The 23,237-nt window shown below is 37.9% G+C and overlaps 1 protein-coding gene and 1 pseudogene across 1 annotated transcript; one reads left to right on the top strand and one right to left on the bottom strand.

The window, feature by feature from the left end:
* The first annotated feature begins 1,049 nt into the window (after positions 1–1,049).
* On the top strand, positions 1,050–1,667 carry LOC109692640 (solute carrier family 25 member 16 pseudogene; annotated as a pseudogene).
* Positions 1,668–15,025: 13,358 nt separating this feature from the next.
* LOC109692639 (prorelaxin H2) lies at positions 15,026–20,607 on the bottom strand. Its single transcript, XM_020173386.2, has 2 exons — positions 20,273–20,607; positions 15,026–15,776 (listed from the first exon to the last, which is right to left on the bottom strand). The coding sequence occupies exons 1-2, from the start codon at positions 20,484–20,486 to the stop codon at positions 15,427–15,429; spliced, it is 564 nt and encodes a 187-aa protein (XP_020028975.1). The 5' UTR covers positions 20,487–20,607; the 3' UTR covers positions 15,026–15,426.
* Positions 20,608–23,237: the final 2,630 nt, after the last annotated feature.

The following is a 23,237-nucleotide window of genomic DNA, read 5'->3' as shown; positions in this document are numbered from 1 at the left end:
GCAGAAGGGGGATATCAGAAATGAAATATAAAGTAGAAACAATTTAATAAAGCTAAGAATTGGGTTTTTAAAGAGATAGAATTGACAAGCTCTTAGCTAAAGAAGCAAGGGGGTGAAAAGAGAAGTCTCAAAAAAAATAAAACCAAGAATGAAAGAGGACACATTGAGGCTGATACAACAGAAATACAAGGGTTTTAAAAGACTTTTATAAACAATTATATGTTAATATTTTGGATATTCTACAAGAAATAAAGTCCTAGACACATACAACCTACCACGATTTAATCATGAAAAAATAGAAAATCTGAACAGACCAATAATGAGTAAGGAGATTGAATCAATAATAAAAGTTTCCTGCCAAAGAAAAGTCCAGGACTAGATGGTATCACTTCTTCTTTAAACAAACATTTACAGAACTAATGTTAATTCACAAATTCTTCCAGAAAAAAATCTAAGTGAAGGAAATGCATCTAAACTCATTTGATGAGGACAACATTAACCTGATTCCAAATCCAGGCAAAGACACTACAAGAAAAGAAATGTTAGGCCAATATCTCTGATGAACATAAAGGTAAAAATCTTCACCAAAATATTAGCAAACTTGATTAAACAATACATTAAAAGAATTAATGACCATGATTAAGTGGAATTTATCTCTGGAAGGCAAAGATGTCTTATATTCAAATAGATAAATGTGATATATTACAACAACAGAATGAAAGATTTTTTAAAAATCCAATGACATTTTTTCCGCCTTGCCCACACGGTGCTTGGCTGGCTGTCACTGCCCTCACCAGCCATGGTCCTGGCCTGAGGTTTGCAGGCTGGCATCCGAGGCTCCCAACATGGCCTGGTCCTGATGACTGTGCTCCTTCCTGGCCCAAGGTATTGCTGGATGCTGTGCTAAAACAACAGTTGCTCCTTTGGATCAAGTAAAAGTTTTATTGCTAGATCACAATCACCATTATAAACATTAAGGAGTATTTTCTACACTTGGTGCTGTTCCCCAAAAGGAAGGATACCTTGGATTGTATAAAGGAAACGGTGCAATGATGATTCGAATCTTTCCCTACGGTGCAATCCAGCTTATGGTGTTTGAGCATTATAAAACGTTTGTTACTACAAAACTGGGAGTTTCTGGTCATGTGCACATATTAATGGCTGGATCTGTGGCAGGTATGACTGCAGTTATCTGTACTTACCCACTTGACATGGTTAGAGTACCTCTAGCATTCCAGGTGAAAGGAGAACATACCTATACAGGAATTATTCACACATTCAAAACTATCTATGCAAAAGAAAGTGGTTTCCTTGGATTTTACAGTGACTTGATGCCTATTATATTAGGAATGGCTCCATATGCAGATGTTTCATTCTTCACGTTTGGTATCTTGAAGAGTGTTGGGCTTTCCCATGCGCCTGTCTTTCTTGGAAGACATTTGTCAGACAATCCTAATGTCCTAGTTTTGAAAACTCACATAAACTTACTTTGTGGTGGTATTGCTGGAGCAACAGCACAGACAATATCCCATCCATTTGATGTAACTTGCCGGCGAATGCAATTAGGAACTGTTTTGCCAGAATTTGAAAATCCCCTTGCCATGTGGGAGACTATGAAGTATATCTATGGACAGCATGGAATTTGGAAAGGACTGTACTGTGGCTAATCTCTTAATTACATTTGCTACATTCCTTCTCAAGCCTTGGCTTTTACAACACATGAATTTAGGAAGCAGTTTTTTCACCTCAACTCAAAAAAATTATGATCTGTGGAAAATGTTACTTTAATTGTGATCAAATAGTACTTGATGGGGAATGTTTACCCGTCACCAGAACCACTGATATTTTAGTACTTGATTTTTTGTCTTTGGTGTGCTTGCGTTTTGAGATATGGTATTGCTGTGTAGCCCAGGCTGGCCTGGAGCTCTAGATCCTTGTGTGTCAGCTTTCCAAGCCCTGGGATTGCAGGCATGCACCACCATGCCTGGAATTACTTGATTTTTTTTCCTAAGTCACAAATCAAAAGTGATTAAAATGCTTTTTTATGACAAACATTTTACCTGTTAAAGCTTAAAGAAATTCTTAAGCTCTTGCTGGTTAATCAGTTAGGTTATTTGAGACCATCTTAAAGTATTCTTTGGAAGCAGAAGAACCTTTATGATGGGGTTCAGGAAGTTGCTGGTAATTTTAGTATACTGTTACAAGCTTTTAATTGTAATCATGATTTTTGTTGTTGTGTGCTTCCACATACCAAGCACATGCTGTTTCACTAAGCTACATCCCTAGTCTGTAAATATGATTTTCTTCTCTTTTTTTTCCTTCGGTACTAGGGTTTGAACTTAGGGTTTTATGCTTGCTAGGCAGGTGCTCTACCACTTGAGTCACTCCACCAGTCCTTTTTTGTGTTGAGTGTTTTCAAGATAGGGTCTCCAGAGCCATTACCCCAGGCTGGCTTCGAACCGTGATCCTCCTGATCTCTGCTATCCAAGTAGCTAGGATTACAGGCATGAGCCACTGGTGGCTGGCATGATTTTCTTTTCTTTTCTTCTTTTAATGTAGTGCTAGGGATCAAACCCAGGGCCTCATGCATGCTGAGCACACACTACCAATGAGCTACATTCCCCAGCTTTTGCAGTGGCGATTTTATCTTTTATTTGTGCATATGTGGTGCTGGGGATCAAGCCCAAGGCTCACTCATGCTAGACAAGTGCTCAACCTCTGAACGTTCAGCTCCAGCCCTCTGACCTCAATTAGTATTATTCCTAAACAGGCTAGGTTACAGGCTAGGCAGAATGAGGAGAACTGAATTATTTTTAAGATCTATGAAATAGCCAGTATGGAAGTATTATCTCCTAATTCTGTCCCATTGTATAAAAGGACAACCATTTTTTTAAAGTTTTTTTATTTTTGCCATTCTGGAGATGGAACCTAGGGCCTGTGCACGCTAAGCAAGTTCTGCAACACTGAGCTATATCCCAGCCTCCTTCATTTTTTCATAAAATCAATGTTGTATTTAAAAGTAGAGACTGAAAAAATAAGGAAGTATCAGGTTTTTCTCAAATGTTATTAACCAGGTACTATGAGTGATTTACATGTGTTTTTAAAAGTCAATGTATTTCTCAGACAGTAATAACAAACACTGAATATCTTCCTCTCAAAAGACAGAGAAGTACTCTACCCATGTGTTTTTTAGATGACTTGGTGTATACTAGATTTATTTAGGTGGACTATGAAATATCCATTAATATGTATTTGAGTATCAAAGAATATTTCAGAGGTATTATGCCATGATACCAATTCTTCCATGTAAAGTAATTTTAGTGTATTATAAACTTAAGTAAGAAATATAACACAATTTGAATGTTATCCTTTACATTAAGAAAGTTGTTTAAAAATGTAAGGATTCTAAGTACTGTGCTTAGAGCACTTTCTGTATTTTGATGTAAGCGAATCAGAGATGTGAAAGAAACAATTAAAGTTCTCTGTTTGGAAATAGTGATTTATAGAATTGATGTGATTTCTGAGACATTAGAAAACAAAGTTGCAAGTGTTATTTCTGCATCATTTTTTATTTTTTGCATAAAAGATTTTCTGTCATATCTTGGTAAAAATTGATGAGCTGGTTTTGTTTTCATAGTCTTTATTTTAAAAAATAGATATGCATCTTTGTATGATTTATAAGTGTCCAGCAGAAAAATACATGTGTTTCCAAAACTGTATTGTATAGTCTCATTTCTGGACCACATTATAGCTAACTATTGTCATTAAGATAATTTTAAATGTCTGAAATAAGTATCTCACTTACATTAGCAATACAGGGGAACTGCAAATAGTTTTTTCAATAAAAATTTGCATTCTATGTCTTATAGAATTTATAGGATGTTAAAATAAATTTTATCCTTAAAATTCAATGACTATTTCAATATATACAGACAAAGCATTTGACAAAATCCATAACCCTTTCATGATTAAAAAAAATCTGATAACTGATTGGGAATGGAGGGGATGCATACACAATGAAGACTATATATGTGACAAACTTTTAACTAAATCATTGTTTTTGTAGTAAAAATATTAGTAAAGTTTATTAGGAAAGATGTTTAGTATAACAGGATAAAAGTGGGGAGAGATGGGGAAAAAAAGGAAACATTTCCTGTCCCTCATGCATGAAATGGGAGTAGAGACTCCTAAAATCATTCTAATGGTGAAATTTTGGAAGCTTTCCTTTAAGATTGGGGCAGAATAAGGATGCCACTCTCACCAATTTTATTCAACAGCAACTATGAAAGAAAAAGAAATAAAAGGCATTCTAATCGGATTGGAAAAGTGAAATTCTTTCTATTTGCTGATGACATAATGTGATGTATTTAGAAACCCTAAATAATCCACCAAAAAATCTGGTAGAACTGATAGACCAATTTAATAAAGTTGGATGATACAAAATCACACAAAAATCAATAGCATTTATATATTATAACAATGAACTATCTAGAAAGGAAAATTTAAAAATTATTCCATTTACAGTAGCAACAAAAAAATACTTAGGTGCAATGTAACCAGAGAGAAAAAAAAAAAAAGACCTGCATAATGAAAGCAATACCACTCTGATGAAATCAAAGAATACACACATAAATAGAAAGATAACCCATCTTCATGGATTTAAATAATTAATGTTTTTAAAATGAAAATTCTGCCCATTGAATCAACAGGTCTAGTACAGTCTTAATACAAATTCCAATGTCATTTTTCAGATATATATAAAAAGTCCTGAAATTTATATTGACCCACAAAAGACTCCAAATAGCCAAAAAAATTTAAAAATCCTGACTAATAAGAGCAAATCTGTAGCCATCACACTCAATGCTCTCAAAACACATTGCAAGGCAATTATAATCAAAACAGTACAGTACTGGCATAAAACAAACACATTGACCACTGGAACATGATAGACAGGCCAGATATAAGCACACATACTCATGGCTTATTGATTTTTGGACAGGAACATCAAATGGAAAGGGATAGTTTATTTAATAAACGGTATTGGAAAACTGGCTATCCACATGAGGAAAAATGAAATTAGACCCTTATTCACACCATATTCAACTATCAAAGAAAATGAATTAGAACTTAAAATAAGATGGAGAAAAACTCACCAACATTGGTTCAGGGAAAAAATTCTTTGGCTATGCTCCTGAAATCATAGGCAATAAAAGTCAAAATAGAACAATGGGATGCCATCAAACCAAAAAGCTTCTGCACAACAAAGGAAACAACTAATGAAGAAATGAGAGAAAATATCTGCAAACCATTCATCCAATATGGAGTTAATACTCAAAATATATAAGGAACTCAACTCAATAGCATGAAATTAGATAACCCGATTTTAAAATGATCAAAGGATCTGGATAGGTATTTCTCACAAGAAGATATATAAATGGCCTACAGTTACATGAAAAATGTTTAGTACAACTTGTCATTAAGAAAATGCAAATTTAAAGCACAATATCACATCTCATATCTTAGAATGATTTTTATCAAAAAGATGAAAGATACTAAGTGTTAGAAAGGATGAGAAGATGCCGGACACAAGTGGCACATACCTGTAATCCTAGCTACTCAGGAGGCAGAGATCAGGAGGATCATGGTTCAAAGCCAACCAGGAAAAGAGTTCATGAGACCCTATCTCTAAAATATCTAACACAAAAAGGGCTGGTAAAGTAGCTCAAGGTGTAGGCCCTGAGTTCAAGCCCCGGTACTGCAAAATAAAAGAAGGGATGAGAAGAAATTCAGTATATCAAAAGGATATCTAGCAGGCTATTGTGGTACAAGTCTGCAATCCCAGCACTCTGGAGGCTGAGATCTTGAGTTAGAGGCCAGTTCAGGCTATGTAGTGAGACTCTGTCTCAAAAAAAAAAAAAAGTATATCTGTAGTTCCACGTTCATTGCAGCATTATTCAACCTGTGTCCATCAATGAATGAATAGATAAAGTGTGGTATATACAAATGTGTATACACACACACACACACACACACACACACACACACACATACACACACACAATGGAAAGTTACTTAGCCTTACAAAAGAAAGAAATCCATCATTCACTATGACATTATGGTAGGTGAGATAAACCAGGTACCAAAACATAAATGCGACATGATCTCACTTACACATTGAATCTAAAAAAGTTGAATTCATAGACATAGAAAGAAGAATGATAGTTATCAAAAGCTAAGGGTTGGGGTTAAGGAAAGAAAGACTGGAAAGTTGTTGATCAAAGTGTATAAAGTTTGTGATCTTAAAAGAAGTTTTTTTTTTTCAGTTTTGACACAGTTTATTTCTGAATTTTGTTTCATTTCATAGATTTATAACTTTTTTTTCTTTTTCTTTTATTATTCATATGTGCATACAAGGCTTGGTTCATTTCTCCCCCCTGCCCCCACCCCCTCCCTTACCACCCACTCCGCCCCCTCCCTCTCCCCCCCCAATACCCAGCAGGAACTATTTTGCCCTTATTTCTAATTTTGTTGTAGAGAGAGTATAAGCAATAATAGGAAGGAACAAGGGTTTTTGCTGGTTGAGATAAGGATAGCTGTACAGGGAGTTGACTCACATTAATTTCCTGTGCGTGGGTGTTTCCTTCTAGGTTAATTCTTTTTGATCTAACCTTTTGTCTAGTACCTGTTCCCCTTTTCCTATTGGCCTCAGTTGCTTTTAGGGTATCTGCTTTAGTTTCTCTGCATTGAGGGCAAAAAATGCTAGCTAGTTTTTTAGGTGTCTTACCTATCCTCACCCCTCCCTTGTGTGCTCTCACTTTTATCATGTGCTCAAAGTCCAATCCCCTTGTCGTGTTTGCCCTTGATCTAATGTCCACATATGAGGGAGAACATACGATTTTTGGTGTTTTGGGCCAGGCTCACCTCACTCAGAATTATGTTCTCCAATTCCATCCATTTACCAGTGAATGATAACATTTCGTTCTTCTTCATGGCTGCATAAAATTCCATTGTGTATAGATACCACATTTTCTTAATCCATTCATCAGTGGTGGGGCATCTTGGCTGTTTCCATAACTTGGCTATTGTGAATAGTGCCGCAATAAACATGGATGTATAGGTGCCTCTGGAGTAACCTGTGTCACAGTCTTTTGGGTATATCCCCAAGAGTGGTATTACTGGATCAAATGGTAGATCGATGTCTAGCTTAAAAGAAGTTTTGAGATCTGTTGCTCAGCAGGGAGACTACAGTCAAAAACAATAATGGGTGGTAGCCGGTCATGGTGGCACACCAATAGTCAACGAGGCAAAGAGGATGAGGCAGGAGGATCATGAGTTTGAGGCCAGCCTGGGCTATGTCTTAAAAAATATATAATGTGTTAGATATTTTAAAAATAACCAAGACAGTAAACTTCAAATGTCTCACCATAAAAAAATGGCAAGGTGAATGACACATTAACTACTTTGATTTAGTAATTCTACATTGTAGAAATATATCAAAACAGCATGTTGTACCCCATAAAGGTGTACAATTATTTTGTCAATTAAAAATAATAGTAAAAGAACAAAAAAGAAAAAGAAAGCACAATAAGATACCACTTCACATCTCTTAGGGTGGCTATTGTCCCAAAAGAAAAACATCAAATGTTCTCAAGGATATAGAGATATTGGAACCTTTGTTCACTGTTGGTGGGAGGGTACAAGAGGGAAGCCTCTGTATGACAGCATGGTGATTTTCCTCAAACAGTTGAAATACAATGATCCCGTGATTCAGCAATTCCATGTCTAAATATTTATTCAAATGAATTGAAAGCAGGGAGTCAAAATCTATAGAATGAATTAATAATAATAATTTTATCAATCTTTGTTCATAAATCAGTGCAAATGCACCACTCTAATGTAAGATGCTAATAATAAAGAAAACTGTTTCTGAGGTGAGGTGAGGAGATAAAATGGAAGTCTGTACTTTCCACTATATTTTTACCTAAACATTTTTTAAAATGCTATTAATTCAGAAATAAAAATAATTGTTTTATCATTAAAACAAAATAAAAAGACAACTTTTTAAGGCAAAAATAAATTTTCCCATGCATATACCTGATAAATACTGGGACTGTGATTCCTACCCATGTCTACTGGACTCCAGAGGTCATTTTCCTCTCCACGTATCCCTAAGATCCAGTACTACATGGAGTTAAGTTGATGATGAAGATTATTAGGTAAAGATTAATATTTTTCACGGGGTAATTATAGATACAAGAACAGAGAACATTGGTGTGCCTATAGCTTAACTCCAATCTCTTTTCTTAGAACCCTCTCCCTTGATTATCTCAACTCTGGAGACTACAAGTGCTAGATGTGATTTCTCACATCTCTTGTCCATGTGACACAGCTTCTGCCCAATAGAACAAAAGCATGAGAGTAGTAGCTCCTGAAAAAGTCTTTTTTTCCGATCTAGTCACAAAGCCTTATTACTTCATTTTCTACCTGAAACAGAAAAAGGGAGATGAAACAGCCATCTTGGGGCCATGAGGTAGGGCCCATCAACAGACAGGTGGATATGCTAAATATAGCTGACTGGAAAAGTGGAAAGACTCTACTGGTCTCATTCAGAGGCTAAGCAGTGTTTGATGATTACTCCATCGGCTTTGTTTAAGCTATGTTTATGATTTTCTGTTATTTACATACAACGCTATCCTGACACACATGTATAAACATTAATTTTTATATGAGAATTGTATTAAGATACAATGAACAGTTTCTTATGACATTTAGATAGATTTTAATACCACAAGCATTAGATATATTAAAGACATTAACTGGTTGAATGTTTATAGTAGATGGTTAACCACAGATTATCTTTTATCAAAGGTCATCATGTCTTCAGAGCAGTAATTGTAGACTCTGATTCCAGGAGCCCTGCCTCCAAGGGTTTTGTGGAGGAGCAGATGTGGACATAGGCTAGGACCTGGTCTAGGAGTAGTCCTTCTGCCTCTGAGGCTGTACATTCTTATGAGTTGAAAGTTCCACTTCAGGCAGCACCCTTCCTGGCTTTGTCCAAGGTGGCTTATAGTCTCTCAGGTTTTATAGCGATTTGTGAAGTATGCGAAGTGGCCTTCGTGAGAGTTTAGTTAATCCTAGAGGTCAGGTTATGATTAGTCATGTGTGGAATTTGAAATATGGGAATTTGTCTCTTAATCCTTTCAAATTCTGACTAGATACTTTGATGGAAATTATTAATTTGTCACTTAATACATTTTCTATAAATGCTGTCTAATATGTATGTGTAGATAATTTGAAGGAACTGGGTAAATGCTAAGATAAAACCTATTCTAAGTTACTTTTCTAACAAGTTTTCATACCATTTCAGTTATTTTGCTTATAAAAATGGTTTATAAGTTCTAAAATGTTAAACAAAAACCATTATTTCCTTGCTAAATTAGTTTTTCTGTAACATGAACTCAGTTGTCTATTCTCTTATGTATATGTCTACTCACTTTTCCTTTAAAATATCATTTGCCTTTTTTTGTCTCTTGGAAGCGAGAGCTGGGAGTAGAACCAGTTTGAACATCCTTGAGTTTGTATGTCCTCAACTAACTTAAATTGATAAAGTGACCAACCTGATTGTTTGCAATGAGTAGTTCAGTGATGACATAAGGATTAGTCAGGGAATTAGGAGACCTTATGTCTGAGAACCATGGTTTGGATTTTGATTTTAAAAATCACATCCTAGCCCACTGATGTTGACAGAATGATTTGCAACACACAGAAGGGTCTTGCTAACCCACATCCTCCACAAACATACAGAAAATCTCAACCACTGTCTGATAATCATTGCCAAAGACTCCACCACTGACAAGTGGGAGGAGTTAAGGGCACATAACCCGGTCTTCAGGAGATAATGACACATGACCTAATTGCCCAGAATTAACTACCTCCATGTCCACAGACCCCAATAAAAGATTAAGGTTGTGGGAACCTCAGGGAAGCCCTCTTTTTGAGTATGCCCTCTCTTTGCACTTGAGAGTGTACTTCCACTTTGCTTTGCATTAATAAATTTGTTCCTGCTTATATTCCCTCTGTGTCCATCTTGAAGTCTTTCTCTGAAAAGACTAAGAATCTTCTGGCTCCCAAATTGGTGAGCCAGAGAGGAGGTCAAGGAGAACCCCTACCCAGGAGCAGGTGACTTTATCCTGATTTCAATAAGTCCATTTCTGCACCTCTGTTCTGCTTATTGATTGTTTCTTTTTCTGGAGATGGAAACCAAACTCTGGCACACTGTAGCATGAGTTAACCACTTAAATATCACTCGATTCCTCACTGCTTGAAGACTCCCATGAAGGATAAATGGGGCATAGAGTGAGACAGAGTGGCCTTAGGACTTTCCACCCACCACAGTCTCCATGCAATGATGTAGGGACACTGTGACTATCACCCACATCCAATCACTGTGGCTTGTCCCCTTGTAGGGTTTTGCCAATTTCAATCTTTTCTGTTTCCTAGCTTCTTTTACTGTTTTCTATGGATCTCAATCACCTTATCTTATATTACCTAGTTTGTCTCATACTTATTTTGTTTTCATGTTGGTGGGAGAAGAAATTATGGAATTGTTTTTGCTACACAGTAATCAGACATTTTTATGGAGGACAATGCCTGATTCATGCCACACACTTGAATGTTTTGTTCCAATTTATTTACTGTCAGAGTACCCAGGAAGCAATGATTTTTCTCTCATGGATTTGTTTTGTATATCACCTGATCTCTTGACATTATGCATGAAAATGTGACATCACCCCAGTTAGTCTGACATGGACTGACTACAAACTTTGGGAAGTGTAGGTTTGCTCAGATACCAGAGCAGAGTTCTTGAAGTTAAATTCCTTCTCTAATGACACTGGGGTGTTTTCAATCAACAGATATGAGTCTCCAACAGGGAGAATAGAATACAGGATGCAGAAACTAGAGGATTCCAGAACACTGAATTTCTCCTTCAGTCTTCCAGGATTTCTCTAGGAAGAATTGGCTCCCTTCACCTCAACTCTACTCTTTCTCTTTTGTCTCTTACATACCATGGGAGGTTCTCAGTCATCCTGACAAACTCCCTTCTGGGATTCACTCTCAAACTTTGGAAGCAACTTCTCACAGATTCCCTCAGGAAGAAAGCTCTAGCCCATTTCTGTAATGTAGCATGGTCCCAACATAGATTAGAGGGTAGAGAAATTTGTCCTGAAATAGAAATTTAAATCACAATACTACCCTACAACTAGCTCTTTTCTGTGGAGGGTAAAACAAATGGTCCAAGATGCCATGTGAACAGGTCTTTATATGCCATCAGTGCTCCCTAGGAAGATATAATTTATCCTTTTAGCCCCCATCAACAACTGAGTCTCAAACCCTTCGCATCATGGATATGGCGCCACCTTGTGCTCAGTCACCTAATGTAGTTCCTTCCCAGACTGGGACAACTACCCAACCACAAGCCTATTTACCCTGCCATGCCCAAACCAGCCTCATTGATTCAACTCTAATCTCCCCTGCTCATATGCTAAGAGGTGGCCATGGAAACCATTTAAAAAACATGCCCATACTGACTCCACTTCCCCAGAAAGGACACATTATGCTGGGGACCCATTTTAATGGGCAGTCAGTCCCAGACATTAGAAGGAAGCTCTAAAAGTCAGCACTGGGTCCTCAAACCACTCTGACACAATCATTAGATATAGTCTGTGTGGTCTTTAACAATCAAGATCTAGCAGAGGAGGAAAGATGTAGGGTACAAGATGAGAGAAGAAATCAGAAGCTGATAAGAGGCAAGTCAAGATTTTAGCCATCTTCTGAGGTATTATGATGTCTCTAAGTCACTCAGGAAGCACTTTCAAGATTGCCCCAAGTGAAGGGATTTTCTTTAACTGCAAACAGTTGGGCATTGAAGCAAGGAATGTCCTCAGGATGACAGCTACCAAAATCACTCTGTACCATATGCAAACAAAGAAGCACTAAAAACAGGATGGCCCTCAGCTCCAAAGGGATCTGGAATCAAATCCAGAAGGGCAACTGTTGACTATATCTGACTGAAGCTTCCAAGGGTCCCCTGTGGTCCTTTCCAGGACAATCTACAACACAGAGAAGGAGGCCTGGGTAACTCTGGATGTATCCAATAAACTTCCCTGATTCTTCGTCAGTATGGGCTGGGGCTGTATTTTTAGTTTTTATCGTCTTATCCTGGGCTCTTATTTTCTGACGCATGCACAATTATGGATATTGAGGGAAGGCCTCAACGGTAGAATTTATTGCTTTCTTCTGTGTCTGGAAAGACTAAATAATTACCCATCAGTTTGCCTTTCATATCCTAAACTGCAATTATAGGGTTAACATAGAAGGAAGATTATGGGCTATTTGTGTATTTTCTCTCCCTTCGTCCTTTCCTGTCTTGTACTAAAATAATTTTGTGTTCAAGGTCATTTGGGGTTTTCTTATCTTAACCAACCCTAGCTGGAGTGTAACATCCTATAACTTTTAGACTCATGTGAAGCTAAAGGAAAAATGTGTAAAAAAGTCCTTTTTAAAATCAAAACTATTTAGGAAGGAGAGAGTGGGAGCATTGTGATTTAAGAATAGTCTGGCATGTGGTGCGCCTGTTGGAGGGGAAGTTAGAGAGACCCTGTCTCAACCAATGAAAAATCAAAGTGGCAGTAAAGTGTGCATACATAAAACCTGCAACTATGTGTAGACAGATGATCTTAACTTATTTCATTCTATCATGAATGTAGTTTGGGTTAAATAGGTAGAAAGGATCAAGTAAGTAGGATATGAGATATAAAAGTGTTATAAACTAAGAAAGCATTTTTTATATGAAAGGATATGTATGAAATTTGGTTTTGTCCTAAAATGAAGGATTATTCAAAAATGTAATTAGGCAGGTAAGGGCAAAAACAAGAGTCTAAAAGTATATCGTGGAAGTACTATGATAGTGTTTGTGCTGAGATTCAGTATGATGGAGTATGATTTGGGATAAAGCTGTAGATGAAGACTATCCAGAAGATTTTCTGGATAAGGAAGGACTTTGTTTCGTGAAATAAGGTTTTGTCTAAAAGCAAATCTACAAAATGGAAATCAACAGATAAGGGCAAAACCAGAAGACTAAAAAAATATGATGCAGAATGATTATGCAGGATTGTGATGAGATTCAACTGTGAGGAAAACCAGTGCCATCTTGGAATGTTTATGGAGATCTCTGAAGCCAGAACAGCAGTTCACCAAAGCAAGGGAAGATGAGGAGATGTATATTGTGTGTGCAGTTCCTCCCCATCCCCACCCTCCACCCCCATACTAGAAGCAGAGGACATCATGGGATAAGAAACCTCCTCCAAGCCCCTCCTCTCACAGATGGCCAAAGTTGTGTGCAAGTAAGGGCTGATATGAGGTGACCAGAGGCGCCACATTAAACCATAAGTGTGTCAGTCTTCTACTAATGTTCACCACATGGGCTCTAGCGGATACAGAGGCAAAATGGACCCTAATTCATGGCAATTATCCCAAACATAGAGGGCAATGGAAAACTGTAGATGACTATTGAGATGGGACAATGCAATGAAAAAAATGGGTGGAAGTAATTGTCACCAATAGTCCTGCTCAACTATGAACCCCATGTGCTACTCTATCAGCATACCCTTCAGAATTGGCCACCAGTGCAATGGTGGCATGACTAGTATGGGTGCAGCCAATTACAATTGAATCAGATCTTTGGCCTGCCCCATGGAAAGGGACTAATGTTTGCTACTCTAAGGCAGGGCAGAAAACTGTGCCTGGGAAAGTTGAAAGCCCCAGAAAGGAATCCACCACCATTGTCTTGTAAAATGAAAGTCATATGCCAATAAAACTGCCATCTAAACACTTGAGCTTGCTTCTATGGATTACTGCTACTGCCAGTTACAGTCAAAGGGAACCTCTTGCAATAGGTGACCACAGCATCAACTGACAAATCAGACTGGGCTTCAAAAGTTTCACCTACAAATGATGGGATTGAAGCATGGTTTAATACCGCCCTACCAAATGGTAGAATATCTGCTTACCAAGACCCTCAGCTCAGACCCCAGTACTGGCAAAAAAAAAAAAAAAACACCTACAAATGATGGTGTGCCAATACCACAGAATGAGCATCATCAACAACCAGGATCAGGTTACCACACTGTTCTATCCCACCATCTCAATCTCAGCCATCACTTCTAATAGACAGCAAAGAGAAAAGGGCCATTGTTCCTGTTCAGTAAAAGTAGTTTCTGAAGAATTAACCTACAGCCCTCCCCCTTATAAGAATATTAGAGTCCACACTGCTTAAGGGGGGAATGACAAGGGATTAGGAAGGAAGTTAGGAATTCTGATGGCTAAGAATTGTGCCTTGGATATTGATTAAAAAAAAATATCACATCATGTCCCAAGTTCAAGCCCAGTTCTGGAAGAGTTAATGAGATTCTATCTCAAACACACATTCAAAGAACAAAAAGCCTGGGGGCATAGCTCAAGTGGCAGAACATTTGTCTAAGAAGGGTGAGGTCCTGGAATCAATCCCAAGAACCCTTTCCCCAAAAATCATATTCTGGCCCCACTGATGTTGACAGAATGACTTGTGATACACAGCAGGATCTTGCTGACCCACAGCCTCCATAGCCTGCAGAAAATGACAACCCCTGTTTGATCATCATGGCCAAAGACTCACCCACCCGACAAGTGGGAGGAGTCAGGATGCACAATCCAGTTGTCTAGGAATAACGACCTCCACATGTCCACAGACCCCAAGAAATGGTTGAGGTCATAAGAACCTCAAGGAAGTCCTCTTTTTGCACCTGCCCTCTTTTCCCACTTGAGAGTGTACTTTCACTTTGTTTTGCATTAATAAAGCTGCCCTTGCTTAAATCTCCTGTGTCCCTCCTTGAATCTTTCTCGGACAAGATCAAGAACCTTCTGGCCCCCAGCCTGATAACCTGGATCTCATGATTATAAGACACAAAATCTTTCCAAATCCATCAGCAAAGTTCAAGTTTGTGGCTTTATGTATATCAAACTTAAGAATATCAATAAAAGCATTTGGGCCCATTCTAGGTAACTAGTGTTAGGCATTGTGTAAGATGAATTATTATGGACAGTTAAACTGATAAATATTTTAATGGTAATTTTAAATGAATAGCATTAAAAGGCAATAATATAATCAGACTGTTAATAAAGAAGACAAAAAGATGTTTTGCATAAAAATATTGTTAACAGAAACTATAATAATGCAAAGAATATTTCTTTCATACCAAATGAAAAATACAAGTATTAAAATTGATTTATCATATTCTGATAGTGGGGCAGGGGCAGAAAAAGGCATCAGCAAAATGTCATTAAGAATATGTATGAATTCTGGATGTGTTATACACAATTATCTTCATCTCAGCAAAATTCAGCAATAGATCTTCTGGTACAACCAACTTGGCAGCACCTCTGGCCCAATAACATTTCAGACTGTCTCTTTTTTCGAGAATGAGTGTCTAAGCCTAAGTATTTTAGTTCTGAAGGACTGCTGTCTTCTGCTTCATCTTGTCTATTATGAAAATTTTTCTTAAACTCTTCAAAGCTAAGATTTGAATCCTTTAGTACAGGTACATACTCTTGCTGCCGCTCTAGTAATAATGACCGTCTCTCCGATAGCATTGCCTTTGGCTCCTGTGGCAAATTTGGAATGAATTCCAACATCATATTTAAGGGTTTTGCATCTTTGTTGGTGTAGGATGGCACAATTTCTGTTAAGTTAAAAAAAAAGTGGGAAGGGGAAAAGAAATGTTCACATCAAGGAGCAAAAGAAAACAACTGTTAGTAAAGACAAAAAGAAAAGCATTTCCTCAACATAATTAAACACTGGAACAGAATGAGCAAGTACTCTAAGATCTAAATAATCTAAGTTACCTATAATTGTACTACAATCTTACCAAGGTTCTGCTTTACTCCATTTGGCCCTCTGTCATTTCTTCATCATCTCATCATTGCTTTTATCATAGTCACTTTCATTCTTTGACATTTTACTGAACTCATGTTGGTCATTGAAAACACTCATTTTGATTACAAATGAACGTTTTACCTGTGTAAATTTCACCATTGCTGACAAACTTCTGAGTTATGATAGTAATCCTTGAAAAGAATTTTCATTATTTTAAGCTATCAAATGTTCCATGGAGGCAAGTTACTTCTTCAGGATAATGTAAAAAGGCAAATTTTCCAACAGCTCAGCTCAGGTGTAACCAACAGGGGTTATAAATCTCTGGTATATTTCAATCTATTTAACAATCTCTCTTGCCCAGGGTGTTTATATCAAGTAGTATTGTACATTAAAGACAAAAATGGATTAAAAGAACACTAATAAAAATCGCAGGCTTAGAGGCAAGATTAGTATCTTCTGTGGTGTCTGTGTACTAAGTTTGCATGATGTTTGTTCCAGTTCTGTGGACAAACTGGCCACCATGCTGGTTGAATATAAATGCTGGACTGGGAACTACAGGAATCAGCTGACATCTGCCCTCTTCTTTGTTCACAGTCAGTCAGTTGAATATTTGCTGGATGTTTCCATGTCCCTGGCACTGCCAATTAGGAGATTTTAATAAAAAAGAAACATCTCCTGTCCTCAAAAATCTTTTCAGTCACATGAACCCTCCCCCAAATTTTATCTCTACCAATTACACAACTGAAGAGTTTTAGCACACCAAGAAATTAGAAACACTAATGAAATTTAAATCATAGTGTAAACCTGGATCCATTTCTGCTTCTCTTCTTCATAGATACCAAAAGTATCCTTGAGCTTAATAAGGCATTACTCATGAAATAATGGAAACAAAGAAGCCAAAAGATACAGATGTCTTTGTGAAAGACAGATTAACCATTAGAGGTTAACCACGAAGGCACAAGGCCTACTATTCAGAGAAAACAGAGTCCCTTCACCCAAACATGGTGGTCCTGGTACTGATGTACTTCAGGAGTCCTGCCACAAGAGTTTCAATTGTCCTCAGTTTAACTAACAACAAACTTCAACAGCTGTAGTTTGGCAGAGGAAAAATACTAATACTATATCCATTTGTCTTTCCTCCTAATGCTCCCTCTCATTCAAGTTCTAAATTAGCAATAACAGATTTGATATATGTCAGAAGCTTTGGCTTTTTACCTCAGTAAGACATTCTAAGTTTAATTCACTTTACTTATTATAAACCTCTCCTTGCTGTAACTTAAACTTTCTCCAGAGGGGGCATTATTTAATGCCAAGAAAATCTCATGAGAACTTTCTATATTCTTAAATCCAGTAAATTAATGAACCAAAATAGTTGTTGTTTGTATTAAGTTTATTCATAGGCTGTGTGGTCTGCAGTCTTTCAAGTTATTTTGAAACTTATTTTGAAACATTTTGTAAACCACAATATTTTTAATTTATGGAGTCTAAACTCAAATATAATATTCTAATCTATCTGAATTTATACAAACACACACCTCTTAATCACTGTATTTTGGACTCAAACCTCATTTATATACACCTCTTCTAGCTAAAAATATATATATCTTATTTTTTAAAGGGATGCAGTGAGTGTCATCTTGGCATACATTGTGGGATAAAGTGGTTCGCTAATAACTATCAACAGTAGAGTTATGAAAATTCCTATGAATCACAACTGGCTGACATGTAATTCCAAAATGATTCCTAGCTAGTAAATTTTTCTTGACCTGCATCTGAGGGCAGGAGGATTGCAGTTCCCGGCCAGACTGGATAAAAAAGTTTGTGAGACCCCTTCTCAACAAAAAAGCTGGGCATGGTGGTGTTATGCCTGTCATTCCCACTACACAGGAAGCGTAAGATAGTACTGTGGTCTGTGCCTGGCTGGACAACAAAGTCTGATCCTATCTCAAAAATAACCAGAAAAAAAGGGCTGAGATATGGCTCAAGGGGTAGAGCACCTGACTAGCAAGCATGAGGTTCTTAGTTCAAAGCCTGGTACAAGAAATGTGTGAAGCTGCTGTTAACATACACAGAACACTTTTTACCCAGGCTAGCATGGACTGCAATCCTCCTACTTACACTGGGATACACACAGACATGTGCCACAACACCTGGCTTGTTTGTTGAGATGGGCTCTCACTAACTTTTTGCATGGGCTGCATCCTCTCAATCTTTGCCTCCCAAGTAGCTAGGATTACAGAGGTTAGGCAATGCGTCCAGCCTACAATAATTTTTTGAATAAATGGAAGTACACTCTAAAATAACAATCAAGGGCTGGCAATGTGACTCAAGCAGTAGAGCATTTGCCTAGCAAACACAAGGCCCTAAGTTCAGACCCCAGTAAAGCAAAGAAAAAAATTGCTTTCCTTTTTTTAGTAAGAGACAGTCAGAAGGAAAAAAAATGTTTTAAGTAAAATAATAATCAAAAGTTCAGTGGAGCAAATATTTAAGCCCATAGCACAGTCATTCATCATCAATATCAAGTTTTATGTACTGCAAAATTGTTACACTTTTATCTGATTGCTAGTACAGTAGGTTCATTTATACATGCATCAGTTTGCAGTGGCACTTTGCTGTGACTTTACCAGAGTTATGACATCACTGGGTGATAGAAAGTTTTAAGTTCCAATATACTCTCATGGGACCACCATTCCATATGTGGTCCATCATTGATATAAACATTGTTGGGTGGCATGAGTGTATATGACAGTTTTATTGCATAGACTACTATATAGAAGTTTTAAATTACAGTTTTGGAGAATAAACTGTGAGAAACTACTCACCGTAAAATGTGGAGTGAGAATGTAAAAATAGATATGTATCTTGATATATAAAACTTCTTTCCAGTTCTTTGTTTAATATATTCATTAATTCACACAAACTTTTCAAAGTCTTTAATATGTATGAGAGCTTTCTGTTTTTCTCACTGCATTGGAGTATGTTTTTTTAATATGAGCATTATTAGTTACATATTTGGAAAATGAAAAAAATGCAATCTAGTGTTTCTTAGTTTGAATCATTAAATTCCTAGACTGCTGTATCCTATCAATTTTATTCAGGAGTTATAAAAAACTGGTATTAAATAAATCAATCTCTCACAATGTAGAAAAGTAAATAACCTTATACTTTAAATCCCATAAAAGAGCAGGTAATGTATTTATTGTGCACAATGATTTTGCATGAGGGTCACTTATGTACAGCATATTCATTTAGCCTATAAATTTTAGTTGTGTTTTATCATAAATTGCATGTACGGTATGAAATGTAGAACACTTAATCATTGGTAATTGAGTTCGCCTCTCTGAATGTAGCATAACATCATATTGACTAGCCTATTCCCGACTTTCCACTTTAACTCAGCATCCAGTTCATCTTTACAAATGCTTTATAACTAACAAAAACGTTTAAAAAAAAAATTCCAGATCTCAGCTGTACTCAGTCCTCGGGTGTTTTAAAAAATATATCCACTGCGGTTTCCCCAACTCAAAGGCACCATAAGGTCTTCAGCTATTATGGTCTGAAGGCAGATTTCCCTTCTCTCTGATCCCCTTCCATGTTCTCTTCAGTCATCGGGTCACTTTTGTTTCTCTTCCATCACCCTCTCTCAATTGAATTGCAAAACCCAACTACAAAACCCAACTCAAAAAGGTGTCCGTCTAAGGCACTTTCCACCGTGAAGTGCATTAAGCAGACACACTCCTCCCTCTATGGCATAAGCAAAACCCGGTTTTTTGATTGTTTGTTTTTGTTTTGTTTTGTTTCTTGACAAGGAGGCGAGTCCTAATCTAAGACCCCTCCTGTCTGCCCTTTCAGGGCCAGGTCTGCAGCACACGCAGGTCTGATCACTAGTCACCGCCTCACTTTTGTCCCGTTCCTCGCCACCGCGGATGCCCCATCCCCACCCGCCTGCCGTCTGTCCTGCTGGCTCTTCCTCGGGGTGCTGGCGCGCGGGCAGCACCAGCTCTTGGACGGCGCCCTCGTGTCTCCGCGCCGCTGAGCCCGCTGCTAAGTGCCTCTTGCGCGCGGCTGTTTGTCACTGCCCGCTTTCCCCTCCCTCTAGTGACATTCCCAGTGACACTCTCTGTAAAATCAAGTTACAAATGTGAAGTTCGAACTTCAGGCTCCAGCTACCACGCGGCCAGGGCGCTCAGCCGGTAGCCAATGAAATCGCCAACTCGCTGCCAGGCCCTCCTTCTGATTGGTCGACGGCCCTAGAACAACCAATGGGAGGCGCGGAAAGGTGGGCGGAGGGGAAGCTCTCACCTGCGGGTGGCGCAGCATCCAGAGCCCGCTTTTCCTGACTCAAAGCCATTCTCTGAAAGGACGTCTGCCCGCAAACGTCGATCACTGTGCGAGCAAATTCGCGGCCGCAGACTTTAATAACTTCCATCAACCACGCGTCCCGGACGCGCGCGCTGGAAGGTTGGCTCAGCACCAGCCAAAATCCTAGGAGCTGGACCAAGAACATGCGCGACATCCTGAACCTGGTCTCCACTGCTCTGTCTGGGCTTTCCAGCCTTGCTCTGGGACAGCTGCTGCTGTGGCTTATGGCCCCTGCCTGTGCCTGTGTGTCCCCCGCGGGTTAAGGTGGCCTTCCCCACCAGGCGGTTATATCCACTGGGCTATCGCTGGGTCAATGGCTCCACCCCTTTCCCACCCACCTCCATGGTATTTTCTTCCTCAGCCCTTGTTCACCTTACCCATTTTTCCTTCATTACTCCACCCTCTTGCCCTTGGCCCCTTTCCAGTTGTTTTTCTCTTTTCTTACCCTCAAGTCATTTGTATACTGAAGTTACTCTGTATTGCAGTCTTTCGTTTTTGTTACAGAGTAAAGCATGGCCATTACCCTAAATTACATCAACAAAAATAAAGTCATCTATCTTCTTACAACCGAAAGTCTCCCAGCACTACATTTGCCACATAACCTTCTACCCTAAATAAGACTATACTTAGATTAAATACTGCCGTGTCTGGTATAGATATCAAATATATATATATATATATATATACATACATACACATATATATTTATAATGGATGCATGGATAAATTGTTGAAGAGAGAGAAAATTGATGATCTTTAACCTGAATCCTGAGCCAATAAATACTCTTTCTTGCTGAAGTTAAAAAAATAAATAAATAAAAATTAAAATTAAAATTAAAATTCCTAGAAAAACCACTTTCGTGTTGTACTCTAATGTCTATAATATCTAACACACCTCCATTGAACTTTCCTTCTACTCTTCTGGGAGGTAGTTTGATTATAATCAGTTTTCTGAATATTTAAATGTGAGATTAAATGAAATGGAAAAAAAAGTCAGGATTCTTTGAGCACTTTACCCATGATCTATGAGGCACCATATAGAGGAACTGGAGAAAGGACAGGTCTTTAATAAATGATGCTGGGAAAATTAGCTGTCCACATGCAGAAGAATGAAACTTGACCCCTGTCTCTCATCCTATACAAAAATCAACACAAAGTGTACCAAAGGCCTAAAACTGGACCTGGAACTATGAAACTACTAGAATAAAACATAGGGGGAATCCCTCAAGGCATCAATATAAGCAATGATTTTGGGGGATTATGATCTCAAAGTCATAGGAAACAAGCAAGAATAGACAAGTGGAATTATATCAAACTAAGAAGTTTCTTCACAGAAAAGAAAACAATCAATGGAGTGAAGAGACAACCGACAAGATGAGAGAAAATATTTGGAAATATTGATCTGATGAGGGATTAATATCCAGAATATACAAGCAATTCAAAAAATACAACAAAATAATCCAATTAAAAATGAGCAAATGAAGGCTGGCAGAGTGACTCAAAGAAGTTGAGCACCTGGCTAATAAGCATTAAGCCCTGAGTTCAAACCCCAGTACTGCCAAAAAAAAAAAAGAGCAAATAATCTTAATAGACATTTCTCAAAATAAGAAATTTAAATGGCCACAAATGTATAAAATGGTCAGTATCATTACCCATCAGGAAAACACAAATGAGAACTACAATGAAATATAATCTCAACTCGGTTAGAATAGCTATTATAAAAAAGACAAAAAATAATAAATGCTGACAAGGATATGAAGAAAAAGAAACTCTTAGACCTTGTTGGTGGGTATGTAAATTACTATAACCACTATTGAAATACCATGGAATTTCAGTTTCCTCAAAAAACTACAAGTAGATTTACCATGTCATCCAACTGTTCTACTGTGGGAATATATTCAGTGGAGAGAAAATCAGCCTACAAAAGAGATACCTGCATTCCTATGACTATGAAGGGACTATTGACAATATGCAAAATATGTCATGATGGCCAAGAAATCAACCTTCATGTCCACTAACAGATGAATGAAGTAAATGTGGTGTATATACACAAAAGAATGTTTCTCACCCATAAAGAAGAATGAAACCCTTTCATCTGCAGCAAAATGGATGGAACTGGAAGGTATTATGTTATGTGAAATAAACCAGACACAGAAGGACAAGAACCACATGTTCTGTCACATAAGGTAGCTTTAAAAAAAAGGCCATGATGCTCAATAGCAATTACCAGAGTCTGGGGAGGTGGGGAGAAGGTAAAGAGAGACTGGGTAACTGGTACCAAAACACAGAGGAAATAAGTTCAAGCATTCCACAGTGCAGTAGGGTGGCCGTGGTTCACAATAATCTACTACTATATTTTATAAGCATGTAGAAGGCACTGCAGTACTCTGAGCATAAAGAAATGATATGGAGAGGGAAATACTAGTTACACTGATTTGATCAGTGCATATTCTGTTCACGATATTCACTTATCACACAGTGCCCTATAAATATGCATGATGTACAACATTTCATGGTAACTAAAAAATTTTAAATGCATCTCTCTCTTTTTCTCAATAGATTACATTCTCTGTGAATAACAAGAAACTCTAAACTGACTGATAAGGGTCTGTGGAATAAACATCCAACTCTGCTCAGCTTCTGAATGAGGCCAGCAGGCTCTTCCACCTTTTCCGTCAGCCGTGATTAGCATCTAGTCCTATATACTCCTGACCTCATGGGACCAAATGGCTACTTCACCTCCCTTTCTTGGTGTCTCTTTCAGGCAGTAATAGAAGAGGAAGCAAGAAGTCTTAGTGATTGAGTCAGGAAAGCAAAATCTTTGCCAGAATGTTTATGTTTGTGCATGGGTTCCACTGGACAGAACTGTGACACATAATATTGGTACCTGCAAGAGACACTGGAA

The sequence above is a fragment of the Castor canadensis genome, chromosome 13, assembly GCF_047511655.1.
Source record: "Castor canadensis chromosome 13, mCasCan1.hap1v2, whole genome shotgun sequence".
Taxonomy (NCBI): Eukaryota; Metazoa; Chordata; class Mammalia; order Rodentia; family Castoridae; genus Castor; species Castor canadensis.
This window is presented reverse-complemented; position numbering and strand designations above follow the sequence as displayed.

What these genes read in the sequence shown, in the direction of transcription:
- LOC109692639 (XM_020173386.2), bottom strand. Translation starts at nt 20,486, where the DNA reads ATGTCGCGCATGTTCTTGGTCCAGCTCCTAGGATTTTGGCTGGTGCTG. An exon ending in GGATGCTGCGCCACCCGCAG is followed by an intron (nt 15,777 to 20,272) that starts GTGAGAGCTTCC and finishes TTAACTTAACAG; the next exon opens with AAATTGTGCCATCCTACACC.